The 25,808-nt window shown below is 43.0% G+C and overlaps 1 protein-coding gene across 3 annotated transcripts in view; it reads left to right on the plus strand.

Moving 5' to 3' along the window:
* The window catches only part of PNCK (pregnancy up-regulated nonubiquitous CaM kinase), a 45,655-nt gene extending 20,126 nt beyond the window's left edge, over positions 1-25,529 (plus strand). For all 3 annotated transcript variants that reach the window (XM_087710865.1, XM_087710864.1, XM_087710866.1), the window contains exons 6-12: positions 6,403-6,526; positions 10,664-10,739; positions 11,426-11,538; positions 14,307-14,385; positions 15,942-16,029; positions 19,098-19,222; positions 22,853-25,529. In XM_087710865.1, the coding sequence (XP_087566991.1) occupies positions 6,403-6,526; positions 10,664-10,739; positions 11,426-11,538; positions 14,307-14,385; positions 15,942-16,029; positions 19,098-19,208 (591 nt within the window). In that variant the 3' untranslated portion in view covers positions 19,209-19,222; positions 22,853-25,529. The remainder of the gene's footprint in view (positions 1-6,402; positions 6,527-10,663; positions 10,740-11,425; positions 11,539-14,306; positions 14,386-15,941; positions 16,030-19,097; positions 19,223-22,852) is intronic.
* The last annotated feature ends 279 nt before the right edge of the window (positions 25,530-25,808 follow it).

Below are 25,808 nucleotides of genomic sequence, written 5' to 3' on the forward strand. Positions count from 1 at the left end.
TCATCTATCTATCTATCTATCTATCTATCTATCTATCTATCTATCTATCTATCTATCTATCTATCTATCTATCTCTATCTATCTATCTATCTCTATCTATCATCCATCTATATCTATCTATCTATCTATCTATCTATCTATCTATCTATCTATCTATCTATCTATCTATCTATATCATCTATCTATCTCTCTCTCTCTCTCTCTCTCTCTTTCTATATATATATATATATATATATATATATATATATATATATATATATATATATATATATATATACATACATACATACATACATACATACATACATACATACATACATACATACATATATATATATATATATATATATATATATAATCTATCTATCTATCTATCTATCTATCTATCTATCTATCTATCTATCTATCTATCTATCTATCTATCTATCTAAGTTGAATTGAGAATTAAAATTAGCCAGGGTTACGTTGTGTGTTAAACTGGCCCAGTGTGTTGTACAGAAGCAGCATTGCTTTTAGGATGTCAACGAGGACACAGATTTTGTATTGTAGCCAAGGTACTTAGCTATGTTTGTAAAGTACCCAAAGCACTTGACCATGAGCGCTGAAGGGAAGAAGTTATTCTAAAACGTGATCTACAAATTTCTGAATGCGTTACTTCAATGTATAACCTATCTATAAAATCGGCTCCTGTATTTTGTCTCTCTGCCACATGTTGGCATAACCAAGATGTAAACTAAGAGTGAGGCTACAAGGAGGAAGCAGCTGAATTTTGTATACCTAATTTTTGTCTAGGAAAAAAAAAAAGACAGGTTTATCTTAACCAGACTTCGTGCAGGCTCTTTGCAATGAGTCAGCAATTGCCCTTTTCTGCTTTTTTTTTGGAATTTAGCATTGGATTGCCATTTGCTATCTGCTTTCCTTCAGTTATTTCTGATGTATTGTGGAGTTTAGAAGTTGGAATTTTATTCTTGGTTCACAAAGAAAACAGGAGACCAGTTCTTCTGGTTTAAAACAATGTGGTATATTTATCCAAGTTAAAGAAACAACAAATGAGGAATGCAGAAAGCTTTCCTCACTCTGAAACCAACAATTGTTGACCTGAGATAAGTAGATAAGAAGATATAAACTAAATCTATCAAACTAGGAGATGTATGAAGTAGGGCCGCTTATCACCATAAAGGGAATAAGCAGAAGGCCCAGCTTCTTTGCTCAGTGGGGCAAATTAGGGAAAAAGAGGAATCAAATGGGATTTCAAGGTCTGGGTCCAAATACTTGCCTCATTAGTAAGATTAAGATTGTGGGTTATACTAAAGATAGAGGTAAAGGTTTCCCCTGTCCTTGTGTCCAACTCTAGGGGACAGTGCTCATCTTCGTTTCTTAGCCAGTAGTGTCTGAAGTTGCTTCTGTGGTCATGTGACCAGCATGACTATACACTTGGATGCATGAAGCACTGTTTCCTCTCCACCAAAATGGTACCTATCTGTTCTCACCCCCATGTCGCCGTCCAGGAACAAAAGCCCAAAACAAACGTAAATAAGAATACTTTTAATCAGTCCAGACTCTCGTTGGCTGCAAGCCCAAAATAAACAAAGAGATAAGCACTCCAGCAGCAAGTCCTACCAAACTTTGCAGCAATGCAAACAAACTCTGGCAGCAATACAGCCTGCCAAGTTTGTTTCTTGTTAATCGTCAATGTTGACTTCTGCAAAAGGGCGTGGCACAAGCAGTCTCTTTTATAATCAGGAGAGGATCTTAATAAGCATCAGCTGAGCATAATCATCTCGTATAATTACGCAGTTGTTCTTGCCGCCGAGTAGCCCTTCGAGGGCGTGCATCCCGAAACAACTCACAAGTGTTTTCCAGATCACTCCCTCTGATCCAAGGCTCCGGCGCCACCTGGTGGCCAACCAGTCTCTCCTCGCCCTGCTCAGAGTCGGCACCCTGTCCAGAGTCCTCCACTTCCTCCAGGGCTGACTCATAAGACCCCTTGCTGTCAGAGTCTGGCGGCAGCTCCAACGGCTCCTGCTGAGCCACAACACCTATCTATCTAGTTGCAGTTACATGCATTCAAAGAGCCAGGTTGGCAGGAGCTGAAGGGTTAGGGTTAGGGTTAGGGTTAGGTTTAGGGTTAGGTTAGGGTTAGGTTTAGGGTTAGGTTTAGGGTTAGGTTTAGGGTTAGGTTTAGGGTTAGGTTTAGGGTGCTGAGTGCTTCGGAAGGCGCGGATTTGCCCTCCACGGTTATGTCATCGCGGTAGGGTCGCCTTTTGCCCTCCGCACTTATGTCGGCGCGGATAAGGGCTTTGCGGTTTTGTGGTGGAACCAAAGGTATCTTAATAAAGACAATCAAACTCAGACCTCTGTTTTTTTCTGGTTCTTGTTTTAGTAGAGCAGCTCTTCCCCCCAGGATAATATTATCAAACAGCCATTTAGCTTTGTTCTGCTTTTTGCATTTCAGGATACTTTTGTTGGTTACATCTTTAAGAAACCCACAGGTTTTTGTCTAGAAATCCTCAAGCAATCTATTTATCAAATCGAGTCTCCGTTCAAATTAAGATACAAATTAATTTCTATCTATCTTTACCCTTGCTGCATGCTCATGAAGGTGAATACTGTTGGACTGATTATTTTGCTTAAGTTGTAATTTTGTAGGCAGGGAGTAGTAATCTGTGCCCTAATTAGCATTAGGCCTTGTTTGTGCTAATCAAAGAGAGCTTCTCTGTTTTTGTTTATTGAGTGTATAGCCCACAATACATTATTTGATTTTTATTTATTTATTTATTTGTCTTGTATGCCGCCCACTCCCGGAGGACTCCGGGCGGCTCACAAAAGACAAGGGAAAGGGGGAAACGAGACAAAGACAACATATTAAAAACAAAACCAACATTCACAATTTCCGTGGAGGTAGATGCTTCTCAGCCCCCCCCCCCCCAGCCTGCTGGAACAGCCAGAACTTGGTGGCTTTGCAGAAGGCCGGGAGGGTAGTAAGGGTCCGGATCTCAACAGGGAGCTCGTTCCAGAGGGCCGGAGCTGCAACAGAGAAGGCTCTCCCCCGGGGAGTCACCAGCCGACATTGGCTAGCAGATGGAATCCGGAGGAGACCCAACCTGTGCGATCTAATTGGTCTGAGAGAGGTAATCGGCAGGAGGCGGTCTCTCAGGTACCCAGGTCCGATGCCATGTAGGGCTTTATAGGTAGCGACCAGCACCTTGAAGCGGATTCGGAGACTAATGGGTAGCCAGTGCAGCTCGCGGAGGATAGGTGTAACGTGGGTGTACCTTGGTGCACCCACAATCGCTCACGCGGCTGCATTCTGGACTAATTGGAGTCTTCGAACACTCTTCAAGGGCAGCCCCATGTAGAGCACATTACAATAATCCAGTCTTTGGGATTTGGGGATTGTCCATCCATTAATGTCCATGTGTAGAGTTACCGTATTTTTCGGACTATAAGATGCACCAGTGTATAAAGACGCACCAAGGTTTCGAAGAGGTAAATAAGAAAAAAAGTTTTTGCCTTTCCTCAGCCCCCAGGGCACTCTGCAGGCTTCAGCAGGGCTAGGGCAAGCAAAAAACAGGTAGTTTTTTGCAGAAATGGAGGTTTTTTTGCCTTGCCCCAGCCCTGCTGAAGCATGCAGAGTGCCCTGGGGGCTGAGGGAAGGCAAAAAGGCCTCAATTTTTGTGGAAAACAGCCTGTTTTTTGCCCGTTGTTTTACAAAAACAGGGGCATGTTTGTCTTGTTCCAGCTTTGCTGAAGTCTGCAGAGTGCTGTTGGGGCAAGGCAAAAAAGCCACTGTTTTTGTGAAAAACGGCCTGTTTTTTGCAAAAGTGGGATGTGGGGGCTTCAGTAGGCCAAAAATGGTTGTATTTGGTGATAAGACGCACCAACATTTCCACTCTTTTGGTGAGGGGGAAGGTGCATCTTATACTCTGAACAATACGGTACCTTTTAGATTGTTGGGAGGAGATACTTGCTATAAACATTACATTTTCTTGCCAGAATTCCTATTAGTCTCTCCTCTACTTTGTTTTGGGCACAGAGAAAAGTTTTCCTGTTATTCAGAAATGGTATTGCATAGCTTTTTGAGAAAAGTTTTGTGGCTAATACCTCAGGCTATAAATCAGGAGACAGTTCTAGTCCCGCCTTAGGCATGAAACCACAGAGTGACCTTGGGCCATTCACTTTCCAGGAACTTGTCTAAGCAGTTACCAGGAATCAAGACTGACTCGAAGGAACCAAGGAAACAACAAAACATCCTTTTAGTATGATCTCTTCTTTTGGTGCAGCACGTTGCCATAAAACTTGCTCTGCATCTATGGTTGGAGTATAGTTTCGGATCACTTCAGTGGTGGGTTTCAAATCCCGTTCCAACCGGTACAGTTGGAACGGGGCTGGCGGTGTCCTCATGGATGCGTGCAGCGTGCGCGCACATGCGTCTTAGCACCTCTGCGATGCTCCAGCTGCTCTGTGGAGCGTCACGCAGGTGGTGTACGCGCCGTGCTCGTGCATGGCAGCGCAGAAGCTTTAAAACACAGGTAAGGAGCTTGGGCGGGCAGGTAGGCCCTCCGGAGCACTGTATTGGAACGGTGCTCCGGGCTGGCTGTGGTACGCCCGTTACTGGGGCGTACCGCCTGCAACCCACCACTGGATTATTTGTAACATTGATCGGGTTGCCTTGGATTTATTTGTGATCATTCCACCATTTTTAAGTTGTATCTAAGCATTGGCTTCTACACCCTTTTGTTAACAGTGATGGCTACTCCATTTCTCCTGTTCTTGCCCAGGGCAAAAAATATGGTGTCTCACTAATGTGAAGTGATGCGTTTCAGTCCATTTCATTGTGTTGATTTTCAGAATGTCAATGTCAGCCTTAATGTTTCTGCTCTGAAAGCATCAAATTTGCCCTGGTTCATAGATCTGACATTTCATTTGCCAGGGATACACATGTAGCATCTGTAGCATCAGATTTTTATTTTGCTTTGGACACATCAGCAGCTGAACATCCTTTTGGCTTTTGTCAAATCCTAAACTCCAGTGCTATTTCTGCTTACCTTCTTTGGTTGCTCCCAATACCTTGTAGAGTACCTTTCAAATTGTTTGTACGTGCGTCCGTGTGAGGGTCATTGTCCAGAATTATTTTGCGGTTCTCTTGGTTGTAAATATCCATTTGTTGGCAGAATACTGGAGTGGGTTACTATTGTCTTCTAAGTTGCATTGGGTTTGGTTATGATCTCTGGTTTGTGACACCTGGAAGTTACACAATGATGTAGCTCTCAGTATTATTGGAATGGATAAACCCCCTTACTGATCCATGAAGGGAAAATAGCATTAGATGGTGCACGGGCATCTCATTCTTTCTCCCTCCCTCCCTCCCTCCCTCCCTCCCTCCCTCCCTCCCTCCCTCCCTCCCTCTTGCTCTGTCTCTCCCTTTCTCTTTCTCTCCCCCTCCCTCCCTCCCTCCCCCCTCTTGCTCTGTCTCTCCCTTTCTCTTTCTCTCCCCCTCCCTCCCTCCCTCACACAAACCCACATACACACCAGTGGTGGGTTTCAAAAAATTTTGGAACCTAATCTGTGGGTGTGGCCTCCTTTGTGGGAGTGGCTTGCCAGCCATGTGACCTCGTGGGAGTGGCTTGCCGGCCATGTTTTTTTTCTCTCTCTCTTTTTCTCTCTTTCCTTCCTTTTGTCTCTCTGTCCCTTTTTTTCTTTTTTCTTTCGTCTCTCTCTCACTCTTTTTCTTTCTTTTTTCTTTCTTTCTTTATTTATTTCTTCCTTTCTTTCTCTTTCTCTCTCTCTCTCTCTGTGTCAGTCTGTCTGTCTGTCTGTCTCTCTCTCTCTGTGGCAGTGGTGGGTTTCAAAAAATTTTTGGAAGCTCTTCTGTAGGTGTGGCCTGCTTTCCGGGTCCACTGGTGGAACCTCTTCTAACCGGTTCGGTAGATTTGACGAACCGGTTCTACCGAATAGGTGCGAACTGGTAGGAACCCACCTCTGATACACACACACACACACACACACACAGACAGACAGACAGACAGACAGACAAAGAGTGAGTTTTTTTGAATTTCTTTGCTGTCATCTAATGTTCCTCTGAATTTTTGCTGCCAGACATATCTATATAAGGGTCTCTTTTGCACCCCTGAAGGTGTTGGAATAAGGGCGGGGGGGAGCCTATATTAATGCCAATATAGTTAAGGCCAACTTAAGCCTGTGCCAGTCACGTGGTGTCGAGAAGACGAAGGCAATGCCTTTAGGGCAGAGCAGAAAAAAAAGTGCAAGTGGAAGAAAAGTTCTACTCTTATTATCTTTGGTTGTGTAGAAACTAGGAACTCTTTTAAGTTCCTTACATGAAGGAAGACATACGAAACTTAAGGTATGTAACTTTACTCTGTTTTGCTTGTCCTGAAACAGCCTGAAAATCTTCTATATGCCACACCGTTTGAAGATGCCAAGATTATGATTACGGACTTCGGGCTGTCTAAAATTGAGGCTGATGGCATCATGTCTACTGCTTGTGGAACCCCTGGCTATGTTGGTGAGTGTGGCAATGGGGGAGGGTGAGGGGCTGTGGGAAGTTATCATCCAGCCCTCTCCAAGAAAAATGAAATATCCTAGGAAATATTGAAAAGGCAGAATATTTCTCTGGATGTGAAAAGAAAGAAACATGCTTTAAAAGACAGAAGAGTTGCCTGTAGCTTCCTGCCCATCCACACTTTGTCAATAGGCCATTGAGAAGGACAAGCTAGTCCACTTTACATAATAAAGACTTCCCCACTGCAGCTGTAGGGGGAAGGGATATTACTCAACTCTCCACATGGCCTCTGAGAACTCATACCTGTATTCAAAACAGCCCAGAGAGTTGCCCCTGCATGGCACCATGAGAGTCTGACAACCAATGAGAATACATTTCTTACACAGGAACAGGAAACAGAGAGGTGGGACTAAACAGGGTATAAAAAGCCTAGCAAGCCCCTCCCTCAGCCCTTCTCTTCTTCTCCACCAACATTGAAGCATGTGATCACCTTTTCTGTACAGGGCTCAAGCCATGTGGTCCTGTCCACCAATAAACCATCTTTCCAAGCAGCCTCCATGTCTCCAGTGTCTTTTCCCCCACTTGGAGCTGAACCCAGAAGGACATTTCTTTCAACAGGGCCAAACATGTTCTGTGTTAATATCTACTTTTGTGTAGATGTTTTGCACATTTTGCCATTCATGTAGAAAATTGATCATTGAATTAAATATTTAATGATAACAGTCCATGACAAAGAAAGACTACATTATGCAAATGTTTTACAGAGCATGTGATTTACGGGGTGTTTTTTTTGGCAACATTTGATTTGCTCCACTATTCTTGAGCTGGGGATAATATGGGGACCGGAAAATGCAACCCAAAACTTTGAAACTCAGCCTTCAGTGGGTTTTGAACCATCAGGAGCATTCCCCCCCAATTTTAAAGAGGCTGCCAATTGTTTCTGTTCTGTTTCCCTTTTTCACCTACAAACTGAGATTTGCAATATTTTCATAGCATATTCCGATTCCTAATCCATCTGCTCACAGTCCATCTGCTCATTTGCAAGTGGGAGAGCTAAAAAAATGACTTTCATCCAGTTAAGGAATACACAAACCTATTAGTTATTTATTCTATGTATTGGCATTTTTTATATATATATTTTTTATTAGTAAAAGAAAAATACAACAGCCAATAGATTGCAAAAGACAATACAACATCCGCCACTGTTTTGCTTTACAATTGACTACTTTTCGAGACATTTCCATAATAACAAAATCATTATAGACATCAAAAGTTAGGAATCTTCTTCCCTCCCTCCCTCTTTCCTTCCCTCGCTTCTTCTCTGCCACTCCCCTTCCTTCCCTCCCTCCTTCTCTCCTTCCCTCCTTCCTTCCCTCCTTTCTTTTCTCCTTTTCTCCTTCCCTTCCCCCTCCCTTTCCTCTCTCCTTCCCCCCTTCTTTCTCTCATACATTCCCTCCTTCCTTCCCTCCTTCCCTTCTTCCTTTCTTTCTTTTCTCTTAGATTCCCTCCTTTCTTCCCTCCTTCCTTCCTTCCTTCCTTCCTTCCTTCCTTCCTTCTCTCCTTCTCTTCTTCCTTCCCTGCCTCCTTCCCTCCTTGCTTCCCTCCCTGCCTCCCTCCCTCCTTCCTACCCCGCTTTCTTCTCTTTCTTCTCTCCTTCCTTCTTTCCACCTCTCCTTTCCCTTCTCTCCTTACTCTTCCTCCCCTTTAACCTTCCCCCCTTCTTCCGATTCCTCCCCTCTTTCCTACTCTTATATCCCCTCCCATTCTTCCTCTGTCTTTCCCTTTCTCCTATTCCTCTCCAATGTATTGGCATTTATAAGCTGTCCAATCCTGGGTGGTACATCAAACCAGGAAAAAAACAAACAACCTTAACAACAGATAAAATCCTTTAACTAAATGGGCAGCCCAGACTACAATAATCTTACAGACAATAACAAATTGAAACAAAAAAAGGATCCTAGATGAACAATAATACATCAACCCCAAGGCCAGATTTTCTCAAGCTTTCTGGAATTCCCGGAAAGATGGCACCATCCTTATCTCTAGGAAGATGCTGTTCAAACTTCCGGGGGCCTTGAATTAGAATCGAAAGAGATTGGGGAATATTTTGTCTTTTCCTAAACCTTTACTGTTTCCTCTTTCCTCCTGCTGCTTGGATGCTACATGGGTGGTGGGCTGAGAATAGATATGTCAAGAAGAGATTACAATTAACGCAAGACTTTGCAACTGGCAATTGCCTTAAATACTGACAACAAAAGCGAGGGTTGTACTACATTTAACCAAAACAGGGAGTTGCTGGAGCAATGCACTGAATCTACATGGGAATCTTAACTGTTATAGTCTGGGAAATAACTCTGCATTTTAATTATAGGGTTACAAGGACAGCATTACAGGATTAGTTAGTTACTTAGATGTCCATATGTTGGATTCAACTTTTGACTGTATGGACATGTACGTATGAGCCAGTGGTGGGTTTCAAAAATTGTTGGAACCTACTCTGTGGGTGTGGCCTCCTTTGTGGGAGTGGCTTGCCGCCCATGTGACCGGATGGGAGTGGCTTGCCGCCCATGTGACCGGATATGAAATTATGAATTAGTACTTAGGTCGGTCCAAGTAGCTATTCAGAAGTTAGTGGTTAGAAGCAATCGTAAAGCAAGATATGGAATTAAAACCAGAAATATTTTGTTGGCTGTTTGAAAGGGATTATAATATACGTATGTTTAATTTTACACATGTTAGCAGCTGCTGGAATTGTGTTTGCACAACAGTGGAAAAACAGAGATATGTAAATGAATAAATATTACAATGTGCAGGAATAAATAAATTGACAATTAAAATCAAGAAGGGTTTGAATACTTTTTCGCGTGGGATTGGTTTTAGCAATTGCCAACTAACGGAAACAGAAATTAGAAATCCAAAAGTATGAAAGAAAACACCAAATATGTAAGGAAAGGTCCCTAAAATGTATAAGGAAATATTACTAGATCATTATTAATGTGTAGATAACTGCGGGACATTACACACCCACCAGTGGTGGTTTCAAAAAAATTTTTGAAACTGGTTCGGTAGATTTGACGAACTGGTTCTACCGAATAGGTGCGATCTGGTAGGAACCCACCTCTGGTATGAACACTTTGATCTATTTGTAACAACAAATAGTTGTTCCAAGAACATTTCAATAATCTCTTTGAATTTGTTCATTTACTTAATTTGTTGTCTTTCCAAGCATAATATTTTTTCTAGTTTATCTTCTGCTCATATCTATGTCCAAATTATGCAAATGTCTGCTTTACCTCAAGAGACAATAAGTCTTTATTGCCCAGGACAGATTGATTGATTATTTTTGCAGTCTATGGTACTACAACTCACATGTTCCGTTCAGTATTATGTTCAATTAACTAAGTGGTGAACAGTACAAAAAAAAAAGAATAGTACTCAGAATTGCTATTTTGCCCTTTTTCTGTGCACAGCTATAGGGGTGGAGGGTTGGCTGTAAATACATACACCCAATGGAAGGGTGGAAGTTGCAAGATCAACATTAATAGGTTTTGTTGATAACAGTTCCCAATAGATGTCACCAAACCAGTGGTGGGATTCAAATAATTTAACAACCGGTTCTCTGCCCTAAGGACCATCTGGGTAGGCGGGGCTCAGTGGTCATGTGACTGGGTGGGCGTGGCCAACTCAACATCACTCAGGTTGATGGGCGCTTCGCCTTAGTTGTTACAATGGTAATAAGGGTTAACCGGAGAGGCAGTTTCTGTAAGCAGGGCAATAAAGATTAGGCTAGAAACAACACCAGAATGTTTCCTTCCTGCCTTCCTTACAGGATTAGCCCTGTAAAGTGGGGAAAAACATTCTCATTATTATTTCTTCCAACAACCGGTTCTCTGAACTACTTAGAAAGTTAACAACCGGTTCTCCCGAATAGGTGCGAACTGGCTGAATCCCACCACTGCACCAAACCCCAAGCTCATCGTACTGGCTGCGGTTGGTGGGAATTGTAGTTGGTCTATTGGATAACTGTTTCTTCCTTTCACAGTTTAAAACAATGTTAAGCTGCAGAAAGTTGAACTGTGGGTACAGCTCTTAATAAAGCCTCATACCTTCCTTACCTTCCTGGCCATTGTGTCTCTGTAGCCCCTGAGATCCTGGAGCAGAAGCCCTATGGAAAAGCTGTGGATTCTTGGGCACTTGGTGTCATCTCCTATATCTTGTGAGTACATTTCTACTTCCCTAACTGTTCTGACCCCCTCCGTCCAGTAATGAAAGCCAAGATGAGCTTAATTAGAATGTCCTTTAATAACAAGACTAGAATCTCGGTGGCTGAAAGCCAAACAAACAAACAGATAAGGACCTTGGCGGCAAGGCCGACAAACCTTGGCAGCAATTCAGACAAACCTTGACAGCAATCCAGCCTGCCAAGTTAATTACGTTCTCCTTAGTCAATGTGTTGACTTCTGCAAGAAGGGCGTGTCACAAGCAGTCTTTTTTATAGTCTGGAGAGGAGCCTAATGACCATCAGCTGAGCGCAATTACCTCCTGTAATTGCGTAATTGCTCCTGACTGCCGAGTAGCTCTTTGATGGCGTGCATCCTGGAACAACTCACTGCTGGCTTCTGGATCACTCTCCCTTGTCTCCTCCCCACTGGTCCATGGCTCAGGCGCCACCTGGTGGCCAACCAGTCTCCCTGCGCCCTGCTCGGAGTCGGAACCCTGTCCAGGGTCCTCCACCTCCTCCAGAGCCGACTCAGAGGGCCCCTCGCTGTCGGAGTCTGGTGGCAGCTCCAACGGCTCCTGCTGGGCCACAACACCTAACTATCCATCTTTTGCATTTAGAATAAGTCACAACATGTTTTTGCATGCATATGTGAGATTTGTTGCCTGTGTTCCAATCTGTAGACTTTGTGGTTATCCTCCTTTCTATGACGAGAACGACTCCGAGCTTTTCAACCAGATCCTGAAAGCTGAATATGAATTTGACTCCCCTTACTGGGATGACATCTCTGAGTCAGGTGAGTGGCACATTTGGGTAAAGAAAGTGGCACTGGAAGGATTTCTTGCCAGTTCTAACCTTGGAAGGATGTTGAATGTTTGAATGTTTATTTTATTTGTATGCTGTCCTTTTCCCCCGAAGGGGACTCAGGGCGGCTCACAACTCAACTAAGGGAGGGGGATACAGACAAAAAAATTAAAACAACACGCAACAATACATAATTTAAAACACACAACAGTCATACCATTCGAGAAGGGGGTAGAAGCTTTTTAGCCCCAGGCCTGTCAGAACAGCCAGGTTTTAAGGGCTTTGCAGAAGGCCTGGAGGGTGGTGAGGGTTCAAATCTCCACGGGGAGCTCGTTCCAGAGGGTCGGAGCGGCCACAGAGAAGGCTCTCCTCCGAGTAGTCGCCAGTCGACACTGGCCAGCGGATGGAATTCGGAGGAGGCCTAATCTGTGGGATCTAATCGGTCTAGAGGAGGTAATTGGCAGCAGGCGGTCTCTCAAGGGGTAGAAACCCTGTTCAGAATCCCTCTAAAGGGGACGTGTTTTGACTGAAATATATTGATTGGGGAAAGGACTTCAATCCTGTTCCTTAAATGCAGGGATCCATGCCTTAACCATCCTATTCATTTTGCTATCTGCATATTCTGGTTGGCCCCCTTTCCCCCATGAGTAGATTTGTTGATAACAACAACAACAACAACAACAACAACAAAAATGTGTGCATATTCTTTACTTTTTTTGCCAAGTAAGCATTTTGCAAAGCGTTTTTCTTCTAACAGAATACATTTTCATGCACACCTCCCTCTAAAATAGTATCTTTTGTGCAAGCTGTCCTTTAATGTACACATTTTGCCTTTAATATAAGCCTTCTTTTTTTGGCATCTTTTTAGTTGCAACGTTACTGTGTGTGCTTTTATAGATTTAAATGGTCTGGAAAATTCATGTTAAAAATTGGATAAGCAGGGTCCTCTAAAACCAGTGTTTCTCAACCTTGGCAACTTGAAGATGTCCGGACTTCAACTCCCAGAATTCCCCAGCCAGCGAATGCTGGCTGGGGAATTCTGGGAGTTGAAGTCCGGACATCTTCAAGTTGCCAAGGTTGAGAAACACTGCTCTAAACTTCTGTATATCTTTCTTTCTTGCTTGGCAATATACTCTGTCACATACTTCATATTCTCAAAGGAATGAAGAGAATCATTAAGCCTTGTGATGCACAAAGGGAAGGGCCCACAAGGAACATCCTTAAGGAGGGGTTTGAAAAAAGAAGAAGATGGCGGCTATGACTGTGTGATCAAAGCTCCATCCCTTTACTAACATGAATGGCATGTAAAATAAGAGCAGGGCTTTGAATATATGCTTCAAGCTGCCATCTTGGCTTTTATTTTATTTTATTTTATTTTTTTATTGAAGAGTTTTAATAGATTTTACAAATATTACCCTGTTCCCTGCCCTCCCTCCACCCCAATCCTGCCCCTCCTCCAACCCTCCCTCCACCCAACCTCCCAGAGCAAAATACAGGGTATAAACATTTAACAATCATACACTAACATAAGCTAACTAACTATAGCATCCTACCTCCCTCTTGTACTTTAACTCCCCTTTTATTAAGCTAACTTTAGATAAGTCGTAACCTTCCTTGTTCATTCATTCATAAGCTAATTGAAATTTCTTAGTCCAATATTTATTTTGAATGTAGTCAATCCATCTTCTCCATTCCAGCTTTTTATTTCTCATCTGAATAGTCCTTCAAATATGCTGAGGTTTTGGCCATCTCTGCTAAGTTTACTACTTTTAACGTCCATTCTTGAATGGTAGGCAATTCTTCCTTCTTCCAGTACTGCGCCACCAACAATCTTGCTGCCGTTGTTAAATTCAGAATCAAATTAGTCTCTATAACTGTACAATCTGTAATTATACCTAGCAAGAACAGCTGGGGCATCTTGGCTTTTATTGATACTTCCCCCCAGAGGTTGGTTCCTACTAGTTCGCACCTATTAGGTAGAACCGGTTCGTCAAATCTACCGAACCGGTTAGAAGAGGTTCCACCAGTGGACCCGGAAAGCAGGCCACACCTACAGAAGAGGCTCCAAACTTTTTTGAAACCCACCACTGGTCCTTGGATATGATTATTCTACACTATCATGCTCATATTTATAAAACTCAGTGCCTCTGTGGAAGGTAAGGATGACTACTGCATTTATGGTGCAATCAGAACATTGTGTGTGTTGAAGTTGTTTTAACACAAACCAAAGATGCCTTTTAAAAAACAAGTTTACATCCTATTCTTATGCATGCCAGTGCTGTGTGGGAGGTAATTTAAGGTGGTTCTGACAAGTGTCGTCGGCATCTTCCTATCCGGTCACATGGGCGGCAAGCCACTCCCATCCGGTCACATGGGTGGCAAGCCACTCCCACAAAGGAGGCCACACCCACAGAGTAGGTTCGAACAATTTTTGAAACCCACCACTGCCTCCCCCGCAACCCTCCAGACCCTCCAGATCTACCATCTTCATGAAGCATTTTAAGTGGTATTTTCTTTCAGATTTCCAGCAACTGTCACTGGTTCCTAGTGGCAATAAGCTGGCACAAATCGCTATCTTTTGACACTCCCCAATCTTGCTACATTAAGTGACAAAGTGATGGTTCGGTGGCTAAGATATTAAATATAGACATAATGGGGGCGTTTTATCTATTTGCTTGCCGGGGTGTGGGGGTGGGGGAAAGCTTTTTCTGGTAACTTTAAACTAAATCATGAGAGGTTTGTGTTTCTGTTCCCCTGTAGCCAAAGATTTCATTCGGCATCTTCTAGAACGGGACCCCGAGAAACGATTCACTTGTGAACAAGCTCTGCAACATCCTTGGTAAATCTCACTCTCTGAGGGAATAAACGTTTTCCCTTTTAACCATTCTTCCACACCACTCCCATTTCCATTCCTATTCTCTCGATCCCTTAAAACAGGCGTGTCAAATTCCCGTTCCGCAGGCCAGATGCTGGCCACGCCCACCCCTAGTTTAGCGAAGGGGGAAAAAAGTCCCAAAACATCACGTGACAATGACGTGATAACGTGAGTTTGACACCCCTGCCTTAAAAGGATTATGGATCTTGGATTTTTTTTTTTTGAAGCTCTTTTACTGATCTAAAGAATCTTGCCCTGTCCTACGCTACTGTAGATGCTGGAGTGACAAAGATTCCCGTATACCACTCTGCACAAAAAACAAATAAGATAAATTATATGCATCCCCCACTTCTACTACCATCAGGGCCGGATTTAGATGAAAAGAGGCCCTAGGCTATTCCACTTATGAGGCCCTTTCACCTCCCATTTTTAAGTTTGTAAATTACATGAGAGACAATAAAATACATCTTTACTGTGATATATATCAATATATATCAATATATATAGCTGGCCTCCCGACGGAAGGCGGCTCTGCTCTGCGGCAAAGGCAGCGAGGCCAGCCGCCTCCCCTGCTGCGCTCAGCTGCCCGGCTCGGCCCCCTCACCCTCACCTGCCTGGCCACTGGTGGGCTCCGCGTCGACAGGGCGGCTACAGGGAGCGGCCGCGCCTCTCGCCCGACCGCCGGTGCCGGGAACGTGGGCGGGCTCCCCAACTGCCGTGGCGCTGGAACAATCTTAACCAATACATTTTTATGTTTGTTTATTAGTCATATGCGTAGAATTTCTCCTTATTTTCGGTTCAGTGTTTTAGTGTTCACTGTTTTTAGAATAGTGTAATTTTAATTTTGCTAACAATTTGAATGTAGGCCCCTCTTGATCTTGAGGCCCTAGGCTGAAGCCTAGTTAGCCTATAGAAAAACTCGGCCCTGACTACCATCATGCTCTTAAAGTGGTTTGCCTTTGGTTGGATATGCACAAAAAAATCCCCTGAGCAGTTCCTATTGGCAGTGAGCAGCAAAGTCATCAAGCCACCTTTCTCCTTCAAAGACCAAATAGTGTGGTTGGAGCCCAGGCAGGGGTGGGTTTCTCGCCCTGTTCCAACCGGTTCGGTTGGAACGAGGCCGGTGGCGTCCTCGCGCATGAGTGCGCCGCACGTGTGCACGTGCGTGCCGCGCGCATGCGTACTAGCGTCTGTGCGATGCTCCAGCTGCTCCTGGAGGATCGCGCAGGTGCTATATGCGTCCTGCACATGCGTGGAAGCGCAGAATTCGGCAAAACCGGGTAAGGAGTGAGCGTGGGCGTGCGTGGGCGCGCGGGCGCGGGGGGAGGGCCCTTCGCCGTTCCTGGAAGTTACTTACTTCCGGGTTCGGCGACCAACCGGATCGCGGGGACCGCCGCGAACCGGTTGAAACCCACCCCTGAGCCCAGGGTAAAACAAGAATTCTCGCGAACAAGGAAATAGATCATACACAATTCAGGAAACACTCAGAGGATTACTTCCCTCTCTTTTATCCCTTTCAGGATCTCTGGGGATACAGCTCTGGAGAAGGATATCCATGGATCTGTGTGTGAGCAGATTCAGAAGAACTTTGCCCGCAGTCAATGGAAGGTAAGGTCAAAAGGTGAAGGTCAACTCAAGATGGGGATGGTTCTGCCTTCCTCCTGCACTCCCTTTTTAATTTCAAAGAAAGGCATGCTGGATTTCAGTAGCTGTGATGAATCTTCCTACTTTTGTCCTCTGGTCTGGATAAGTTAAATTGTATCTTTTTAGAGACACCTTGTTAAACAGTAGAAAAACAGAAGAGGCGCCCGTTGCAGAATTTAGCAGCTTAGTTCTCACCTTCCTGACAGGATAGAGCTGCAGCTTACGAAAGCTGGTACCTTTTAATTAAATTGGTTAGTGCTAGCAGATTTCTGCTTCTTGACAGGTGTGGTCCTTGTCAAGATTCCTGTGAACAATGCCTTACTCTTGATGACTCTACAGTATTCAAACTCCCATCTTTTTCTGATTTGTTTTCAGTCTCTGGCTCCTAGGCGCATCAAGCGTCCTCTCTCAACTTTTTAAAAAGTTACCTTTTTTGCAAAACCTGAGAGTGAAGCCTCCCCCTTGCCCCTCTGTGTTCCCATTTCTTGTCACGTTTGATGAAGAATACAGATTTGGCAGCATTCAACTTGAGTCTGTTTTAAGTATGCATGAGTTCTACATTTTAGATTCCCTTTTGATCAAAATTGTTTTGCTCTCCATGAAAACCGGGAAAGATGGGCTATAATTAAACCTAAATTTTGTATGTATATATGTATGTATGTATTTATGTATGTATGACCTGACAAATGCGTGCATGACAAAAGCACGCCGACAAAACCGCGGCGAGAAAACCGCAAGGTCGAAACCACGCCCACAACAGCGCGCCAACAACAGCGCGCCAACAACAGCGCGCCAACAAAAGCGCGATTAGGTTAAGGTAAGTGTTAGGGTTAGGGTTAGGTTCAGGGTTAGGTTCAGGGTTAGGTTTAGGGTTAGGTTTAGGGTTAGGGTTAGCGTTAGGGTTAGGGTTATCACCTTGTTTTCGCATTGTTTGTTGATGGTGCGCTTTTGTCGGCATGCTGTTGTCAGCGTGCTGTTGTGGGCGCAATTCCGACCTCGCAGTTTTCTCGCCGTGGTTTTGTTGTCGCGGTTTTGTTGTGTGCGCATTTGTTGGTGAACCTATGTATGTATGTATGTATGTATGTATATATATATATATATGTGTATGTGTGTGTGTGTGTGTGTATATATATATATTGGGTGGGAGCTTGGCTATATATATACCCAATCAGTTCAAACCCCCACTGGCAGTTAAAAGGAAGAAACAGCTGAGATCTCACATTGCTCCTGGAAGCACCAAGCCTGAAGATGACGAATGAGACTTCGTCGAAACGTCGCCAAGACATCTCCAATTTTACGCGGGAGAAAACCCGAATAACTAGACAGACACACACACACACACACACACACATATATGTGGTTTTTTTATTTGTGCTGATAAATAAATAAATTTATCAGCACAAATAAAAAAACACAAATATAACAAAGGCAACAGTAAAAAATAAAAAAATGGGTTTCTGTCGTGATGGACTCTTGTGACGAGCCGATTGACAGATGATGGAAGCAGTTAGCTTCCTCCCATAATTGGGGCTTACCAGGGGTTGTAAAAATCTAATATATATATATATAAATATATATATAATCTAATATATATATAAAGTCACAACCCCCGGTATGCCCAAATATGGGAGGAAGGTCATTACTTCCATTCTCTGTCCATTGGCTCGTCATAAGAGACCATCCAGACAGAAACCCAATATTTTTACTGTTGCCTTTGTTACATTGTGTTGCACAAACACAACACATATATATGTATGTATGTATGTATGTATGTATGTATGTATGTATGTATGTATGTATGTATGTATGTATTTTGTGTCACAACCCCTGGTATGCCCAAATATGGCAGGAAGCATACTGCTTTCCTTTCTCTGTCTATTGGCTCATCTCAAGAGACCATCAGCACAATATTTATCAGCACAATTGCAACACACAAACACACATATATTTCTTTTCGGTTTATTGATTACCATTTTCATTTCTAGGGTTTTACTTTGTTGGGATACTTTGTAATCCACACAATGTGTTCTGATTATTAGGTAGACTAGAATTAGAATTAAATAAAAATAAACGACATCAGCTTTCCTTTTTCATTGGTTCTACTTCGCTACTCAGGGTGATGTTTACAAAAAGTTACGTTCAATATTTTAGAGAGGAAATCGCCCTGAATTTCTTCAAACAAATACTTCATGGTGACAGATCTGCTGCAATTCTATATATGAGTCCTTCCAGCTTTGGCTTGTTTGATTATCTGCTTGTGTTTTTGTGTTCTTTAATCAAAGGAGATACAACATCATTTTGTATATTGCTCAACTATTATTGTCAGCTTTACAGCCGTCTGCATACCTGGGCCTATCAACAGTAACACACTGATGGATACTGTATGTTAATACCGTATATACTCAAGTATAAGCCGAGTTTTTCAGCCCACTTTTTGGGCTGAAAAAAGCCGCCTCGGCTTATACTCGAGTCAGTGAAAAATTTGCCCGAAATGGAGGAGAAAAAGGGGCGGGGCCATGCCGCTGGGTGACGCTCGTGAATGGCCCGGCGCCCCTGTGAGTTTCTCCTCCCTCTGTGTCAGTTTGCCGCGCAGGGTGCACCGCACCATCCCCCCTCCTCACGTTCTAATGTAATGCAGGGCTGTCTTACGATTCCCCTTCCTCCCCCTCCTGCCGCTCTGCAACGACGTCCCACCTCCTCCTTGTTATGGCAAGCAGCCACATAACGATGTCCCAGAGCTAGTTTACTGTTTTTCTTTGAAATAAATATTCAAAAACATTATTGGTATCTATTTTTATTTTTGAAATTTACCGGTAGCTGCTGCATTTCCCACCCTAGGCTTATACTCGAGTCAATCACTTTTCCAGTTTTTTGTGGTAAAATTAGGTGCCTCGGCTTATATTCGGGCTGGCCTATACTCGAGTATATACGGTAGTTCTATTAGTAACTTTCACCTAGTGGCTTTAAAAAAAACCCAATCAAGACAATTTTCCATCCTTCTAGGCATCTGATTCCCATTTTTGTTTTTTCAGCGAGCAATCAATGCCACGTCCTTTTTACGCCATATCACCAAGATGGGACCAGGTGCAGAGGGTGAAGAAATTGGAGAGGCAACATCTGGAGGACAGCGTGGAAAATGGTGACACCCCTCCCAGAGGTGGGTTCACTAAAGAAAAATAGGTTTAACGTCAGCTTAAGGTTTCTTCGAGTCCTGGTTTTTACTGAATTATCACCTGGCTTAGATTGAGAAGGCCAATTGCCTGTTTTCAGGACTGCACACCAAAGTGTTTACGTAGCAGCAGGAAAATGCTCATGTGCAGCTTTTGAGCTATCACAATTAATATGGCCGTCTTTGCAAAAGAAGTTTACTCCTGGCGAACGTCATCCAGGCTTCTGGATTACCTAAGGAATCCTTATATATACAAATTCCACAGGCTGTTTATTTATTTATTTATTTTTATAATTTTTATTTTTATTTTTGTTACATAGACAACATATACACACAACAATAGAAAAAGAAAAACAAAAAAGAAAAAAGAAAAAAAACACACAAAAGAAAAAAAAAACAAAGCCATACAGTGTGTCGTTTGGTTACAGGTGTTTTAACATTTATCATTCTTATACATTCATTGTTTCATTTAATAGATTATAATTTAGTATCGTTTCTTATTCCCCTACCTGTGGCAATCCCTCCCAACTACGTTTCCCCCCCACACACACCCCGTATCTCTCTGTTATATATTTAATAGGCACAACAATCAATTAATCAATAAATAAATAAATAAATAAATAAAACACAAAAAGAAAAAAAAACATCATCACATGCAGCATGTCGTTTGGTTACAAGTGTTTTAACATCCACATCCTCGAATAATATTTACCATCTCAAACTTTTCATCTAGTATAACTAAAAACCTCATTTTCATTCTACAATATATATTCAGTTAACATTAAGAGCCAAGGTGGCGCAGTGGTTAAATGCAGCACTGCAGGCTACTGCTAGATCAGCAGTTCAGCGGTTCAAATCCCACCGGCTCAGGGTTGACTCAGCCTTCCATCCTTCCGAGGTGGGTGAAATGAGGACCCGGATTGTTGTTGGGGGCAATATGCTGACTCTCTGTAAACCGCTTAGAGAGGGCTGAAAGCCCTATGAAGCGGTATATAAGTCTACTGCTATTGCTATTGCTATTAGTATTATTTTTTTCCAGAAAATATACTTATGTTCATTATTATCCTTGTACTTCATACCTTCAAACAGAGATCTTATTCCTTCATTTTTCAACAAAACGTCACTGCATATATATATATATACCAGTTTTCAATTATTCCCTTATTAAAATTGTTTATCAGCAGCGAAATATCATTATAATACGTTCTTAACATTATACATTATATCACCAGACCTCGTTAGATTATTTCACAACCACAGGCTGTTTATAATGATTGGCCAATTGGTCGTTCAGGGTGTGGGGTGACTATATGATCTCTGTAGGTCCATCACTGTGGCATGCTGGGGTCTGCTTTGCCAAGTGGCCACTGTCAACCTGAATGGTTCAGTGTTTGTCTGCCTTCCTCTACATCTACCCTGGAAAAGGAAAATGAGGCAGCAGTGCTGCCGGTGGCAAACAGCCTGCATCATTGTAGAAGAGATCCTATAGGACCAAGGCCCATCATCTTATGCTCTCCAGATGTTTTGAACAAGCCCTGCCATTATTTCTGCTGCCTGGGGCTGTCAAGAACCGGAGACAAAAACATCAGGAGCCCACTGGATTTCTCCTTGATATCAAGAGGGATAAATTGACACTTGAAATTAGAGAACAAGAGGACAAGCAATTTTATAAGATATGGGACTTGTTTTATCAGTGGCTGGGGGAAAAAATTTGGAAATGAAAAATGTTTTACTCATGTTTTAACTGAAGGAGTTAAATGATAACACAATCATGCTGTGAAATAGATTAACAACCATACAACGAAAAACTGATACATCTGTGAATTGAATACTTTAGAATTTTTTGCTTTAAAAAGGATAAGGATAACAACGATTTTATGTATACTTGATAGAGGATTGGTGATATAATGTATAACCTTAAGAACATATTACAATGATATCTTGTTGTTGATAAATAATTTTAATAAGGGAATAATTAAAAAATGGTATATATATGTAGCGACTATTTAGAATATTTTGCTGAAAAATGAAGGAATAAGATTTCTGTTTGAAGGTATGAAGTATAAGGATAACAATGAACATAAACATACCTGATTGGTGGAATTATGTAGTGATATAGTAGTGATATATAAATATAAATGGTTGGTAAAAAAAAATCTTTTCTTTCACATGGGGATTATATAAAGGTATACTATTTTCCAATAGATAATCAAGAATGTAAGAGAACTATGATTTATTGGGAAAAAATAATACAAATCGTAATTGAACATATACTGTACAATGAAAGTGAGGTATTTAGTTATACTAGATGAAAAATCTGTGGTGGTAAATGCTATTCGAGAATATGGATGTTAAAACACCTGTAACCAAACGACATGCTGTATGTGATGATGCTTTTTTTATTGTTGTGTGTATGTGTTGTCTGTGTAATAAAAATAAAAATTTATATTAAAAAAAGAGGGGCAGGGGGACAATTTTTAGGTTCCACCACAAAACCGTGCTCGACTAAACCGCGTCCGACTAAACCGCGTCGCTGACGTCATCAAAAGGGCGACAACAGCGCGGAGACAGAAGCACGCTGTAAACCCTAAACCTAAAATTAACCCCTAAACCTAAACCTACCCCCCCTAAACCTAATCCTAAACCTAACCCTAACCCTAACCCTAACCCTAACCCTAACCCTTAACCTAACCCTAAACCTAATCCTAACCCTTAACCTAACCCTAAACCTAACCCTAACACTTAACCTAACCCTAACCCTTAACCTAACCCTAAACCTAACCCTAAACCTAACCCTTACCTTAAGTTGAATCGGCTTGCTTTCAAAGCGCTATTTAAAGCGCCCTTCTTTCTCCGCACTGGCTGTTGTCACCCTGTTGATGACGTCAGCGACGTGGTTTAATCGGGCGCGGTTTAGTCGAGCGCGGTTTTGACGGGTCACGCAATTTTTAGACATTGTTCCCACAGCAGGCACGTTAGCAGGCCTTCCGCAAAGCGACCAAGACCTGGCTGTTCCGGCAGGCCTGGGGCTGTTGAATTATCCAGCCCCATCCTAAGTCATGAATGTTGTTGTATTTTAATCGTTGTTTTTTTATTTTTATATTCCCCCTTCCCTTTTATTTGTAAGCCGCCCGGAGTCTTCCGAGAGTGGGTGGCATACAAGCTAAATATGCCAATTACCTCCAATAGACCAATCAGATCCCACAGATTAGGCCTCCTCTGAATTCCATCCGCCGGCCAATGCCGACTGCCAACTACCCGGAGGAGAGCCTTCTCTGTGGCTGCTCCGACCCTCTGGAACAAGCTCCCCGTGGAGATTCGAACCCTCACCACCCTCCAGGCCTTCCGCAAAGCCCTTAAAACCTGGCTGTTCCGACAGGCCTGGGGCTAAGAGCTTTTGCCCCCCTCCTCGAATGGTATGACTGTTGTGTGCTTTTAAATTGTGTATTGTTATGTTCGTCTTTTTTATTCCCTGTCCGTACCCCCTTCCCTGATTTGAATTGTGAGCCACCCTGAGTCCCCTTCGGGGAAAAGGGCAGCATATAAATGTAATAAATCCAATCCAAATCCAATCTAAATAAACTAAACTAACTAACTAACCCATTTCTTGTCCCACAGGTACTTCGAGAGCCACTCTCTTGCATGAGCTACCCTCCTGCATGCGGCTTCACAGCCACAACGCTGCGTCAGCACCCTCCCCCAAGTGTGGGGTATCCTTTCATTTTGTGCTCTCCCCCCCCATCTGGGGATATCTCTGCCCCGCGGGGCTCAGGAGTTCAATCAAACCAAGAGCATCACCGTCCAGCCTGCTTCGAGCCGGCTCAAATGCAACCTGCCTGGGGCCAGAGGCCATCCCATTGGAGCCGGTGGAACCTTTGCAATCTTGCCGCGTAACTCACTTCACGTCCATCCATGTCAGCCGTCGAGGCCAGCAACCTACTGGGGAATCAGTGGAGAAGGCGGTGGCGGGGGAAATAAAACGCTCCGCCGTTCTTTGCCAGCTGTTGGGGGGTAATTTCAAAATTGATTTGAGAAGCTATTTCTCTTCTGTCCTCGTGAGTCCTAGAAGGATAGCTTTCCCACGGAGGGGAAAGCTGGTGTCGCGGAAGGAAGACAGGGAAACACGACAGCTCTTGTTATTGGAAGAGAAGGGACTTCTCCAGTAGGGAATTGGGAGCGGCCAGAGCAAAGTTGAAGGCTTGTCCCGAGATAGCTTGAATTGGAGCTACCTTAGCTCAAGTTGAATCAGGATCAAAATGAAATTCGATGGGTGTTTGGGGAGCCTTAGAAGGGTATGCCTGGATATTGCCAGACTCCCCAAAGGATATGACTTCCTTCTGATCTTAGAGCAATATGTGAGTGAGATTTTGGATGGATGATATCACTGCTGAAGATAACGCAATGTTTTAAAAACGAGCTGCTTGTTTAAGAAGTGCCAGCGTGATGGGTCAAGGTGGTGATTTGAGGCTTCTCCTTGGCCTAGGAAGCAACTGCCCAATCTGAGGATTGACTCGTAGGTAATACAAAAAAAGCTTGTTCCACCTGCTGTTGAATCTTCACATCTGGGTTTGGTTGGGTTTCTTTTTTTTTAGTTTATATTGTGATTGCTAGGCTGGGTAAGACAAGACCTTGTCAGGATTTGATGGAAACGAATGCCACCAGGGAGCCAGAGAGGGTCCTGTCAGAAGAAGACTTGGACCTCTGGAGGAGTTTGATGCTCCAAGCTAATTAAAATTAGAACTAGCAGCAGTTAGACTTATATACCGCTTCATAGGGCTTTCAGCCCTCTCTAAGCAGTTTACAGAGTCAGCATATCGCCCCCACAGTCTGGGTCCTCATTTTACCCACCTCGGAAGGATGGAAGGCTGAGTCAACCCTGAGCCAGTGAGATTTGAACCGCTGAACTGCTGAACTAGCAGTCAACTGAAGTGGCCTGCAGTACTGCACTCTACCCACTGCGCCACCTCGGCTACTATTTACTGTAGTATCCCTTCCTGTAATAGAAGTGAACCACCATCTGTAGGATGGCTTTAGCATCTAGGCTGCTTCCATCCATGAATCTTTCTTTCCATTATACCATTGCTTTTCAGGTTTTGTAATTTGTGGGAAGATGAATCCACGTGGTGTGTTTCCATTTAGCGATTCATTGCAAAAATCCCATCTACATTAGCAAGCAGATTACGACAGGATCTTCTCAAACTTCTACAGGCCATCCCACCAAGCCTTTATTCCCTCAGACACCCCCACTCTCCCGGTTGTTCTGAAAATACAGGTGCTGGTGTTTTGCACACCTGCACACTGTTTTCTTTATTTGTGCCAGAATCTCAAAATACTACCAGGTTTTCCGTAAAAACTGCCTAGTGTAATGTTGCCGTTTTGACATTTTGCAACAATAAAAGGGTTAAGGGATCCATTAAGGTTCTTAACTGTATAAATAAAATGTGCTTTAGACAGCCGGGATCCTGATATCCCCAGCCAGAAGGTTCGTGCGCATCTTTTCCTTCTTCTGTGTCAATATTCCAAAGGAGCAAATGGTAAACATTTTAAAAAGTGCAGACACATTGGCTATCCGCTTACATACAGTACATATGTAGGAAAATATTATTTTTTTTGACCTTGAAAGGGAACGAGGAAAAAAACAAATCAATAGAGGCGAGATATAGAGCAAATTATATATATATAAAAAGCGAATGGGCTTTGAAATTTTAGTTTTATCGTTTAAAACAATTCACAATCCTGGAATATGGGATTAAGTGAACTGGGGCATTTTCTCAAACTTTTTGAGAGTGAAGAACTATAGAAGATTTTTACTTTGTAGAATAGTTTTTTTTTTTCTGTTTCTAGCTAAATGGATTATCTGTGGTAAAGAGGGGGGGGAATAAAAAAGAAAAGTTGTAGGTGTAGAGAAGTATTAATGACCAAAGGATGATGTAGAAATCCCTCTGATGATATTTGAGCAAATGTTTTGCTAGCACATGTTAAGAAGGTCCATCTGGCCTCCACTGTAAGTGGAATGGAGACCATGGATGCTCCTTCACCCCAAACAATAGGGTAGCCACAAGATTTCCATCATAGGGACAGTGATTGACAGGGAAACAGGTAGCAAGGCCAGTAGTTATATTCAATCTTTGACACCTCCTGTCTGCAGCTCACCTGCTAGACTGGACATCTGCTTTGCTGAGTTGCTTGGAATTGGAGATTTTCTCAAGATTCTTGGTGGGATGGGTGAGAATCGTTTTCCTTCATGCTTCCCTCCCCTATACAAATGTGTCAAATAAACTGGTGAAAACAGGAATATGGTTGTGGAACGCCTGTCTTTGTTCAGCGAAACGGCGGCCATCTCTCTCTTCCTCGTGGGTTTTAGAGGTTCATCTTCCTTCTCCCAGAAGGCCTGGGGAGCCAATCAATGTGCTGGTTGGAATGCTCTCCATGCCATAAGAACAAGCTTTAGCAGGTTGACACTGAACTTCCATTTACAAGCCAGTACCTCTCTTGCCTATTTCAGTTGAGGCTGTTGATGAATTCAGCTGGAAGATGGGTGTCCCATTGTGCAATTCATCCAGCTGCAAACTAG

The sequence above is a fragment of the Thamnophis sirtalis genome, unplaced genomic scaffold, assembly GCF_051295495.1.
Source record: "Thamnophis sirtalis isolate CommonGarterSnake01/CBP01778 unplaced genomic scaffold, rThaSir2_p1.2 scaffold_3, whole genome shotgun sequence".
Lineage (NCBI taxonomy): Eukaryota > Metazoa > Chordata > Lepidosauria > Squamata > Natricidae > Thamnophis > Thamnophis sirtalis.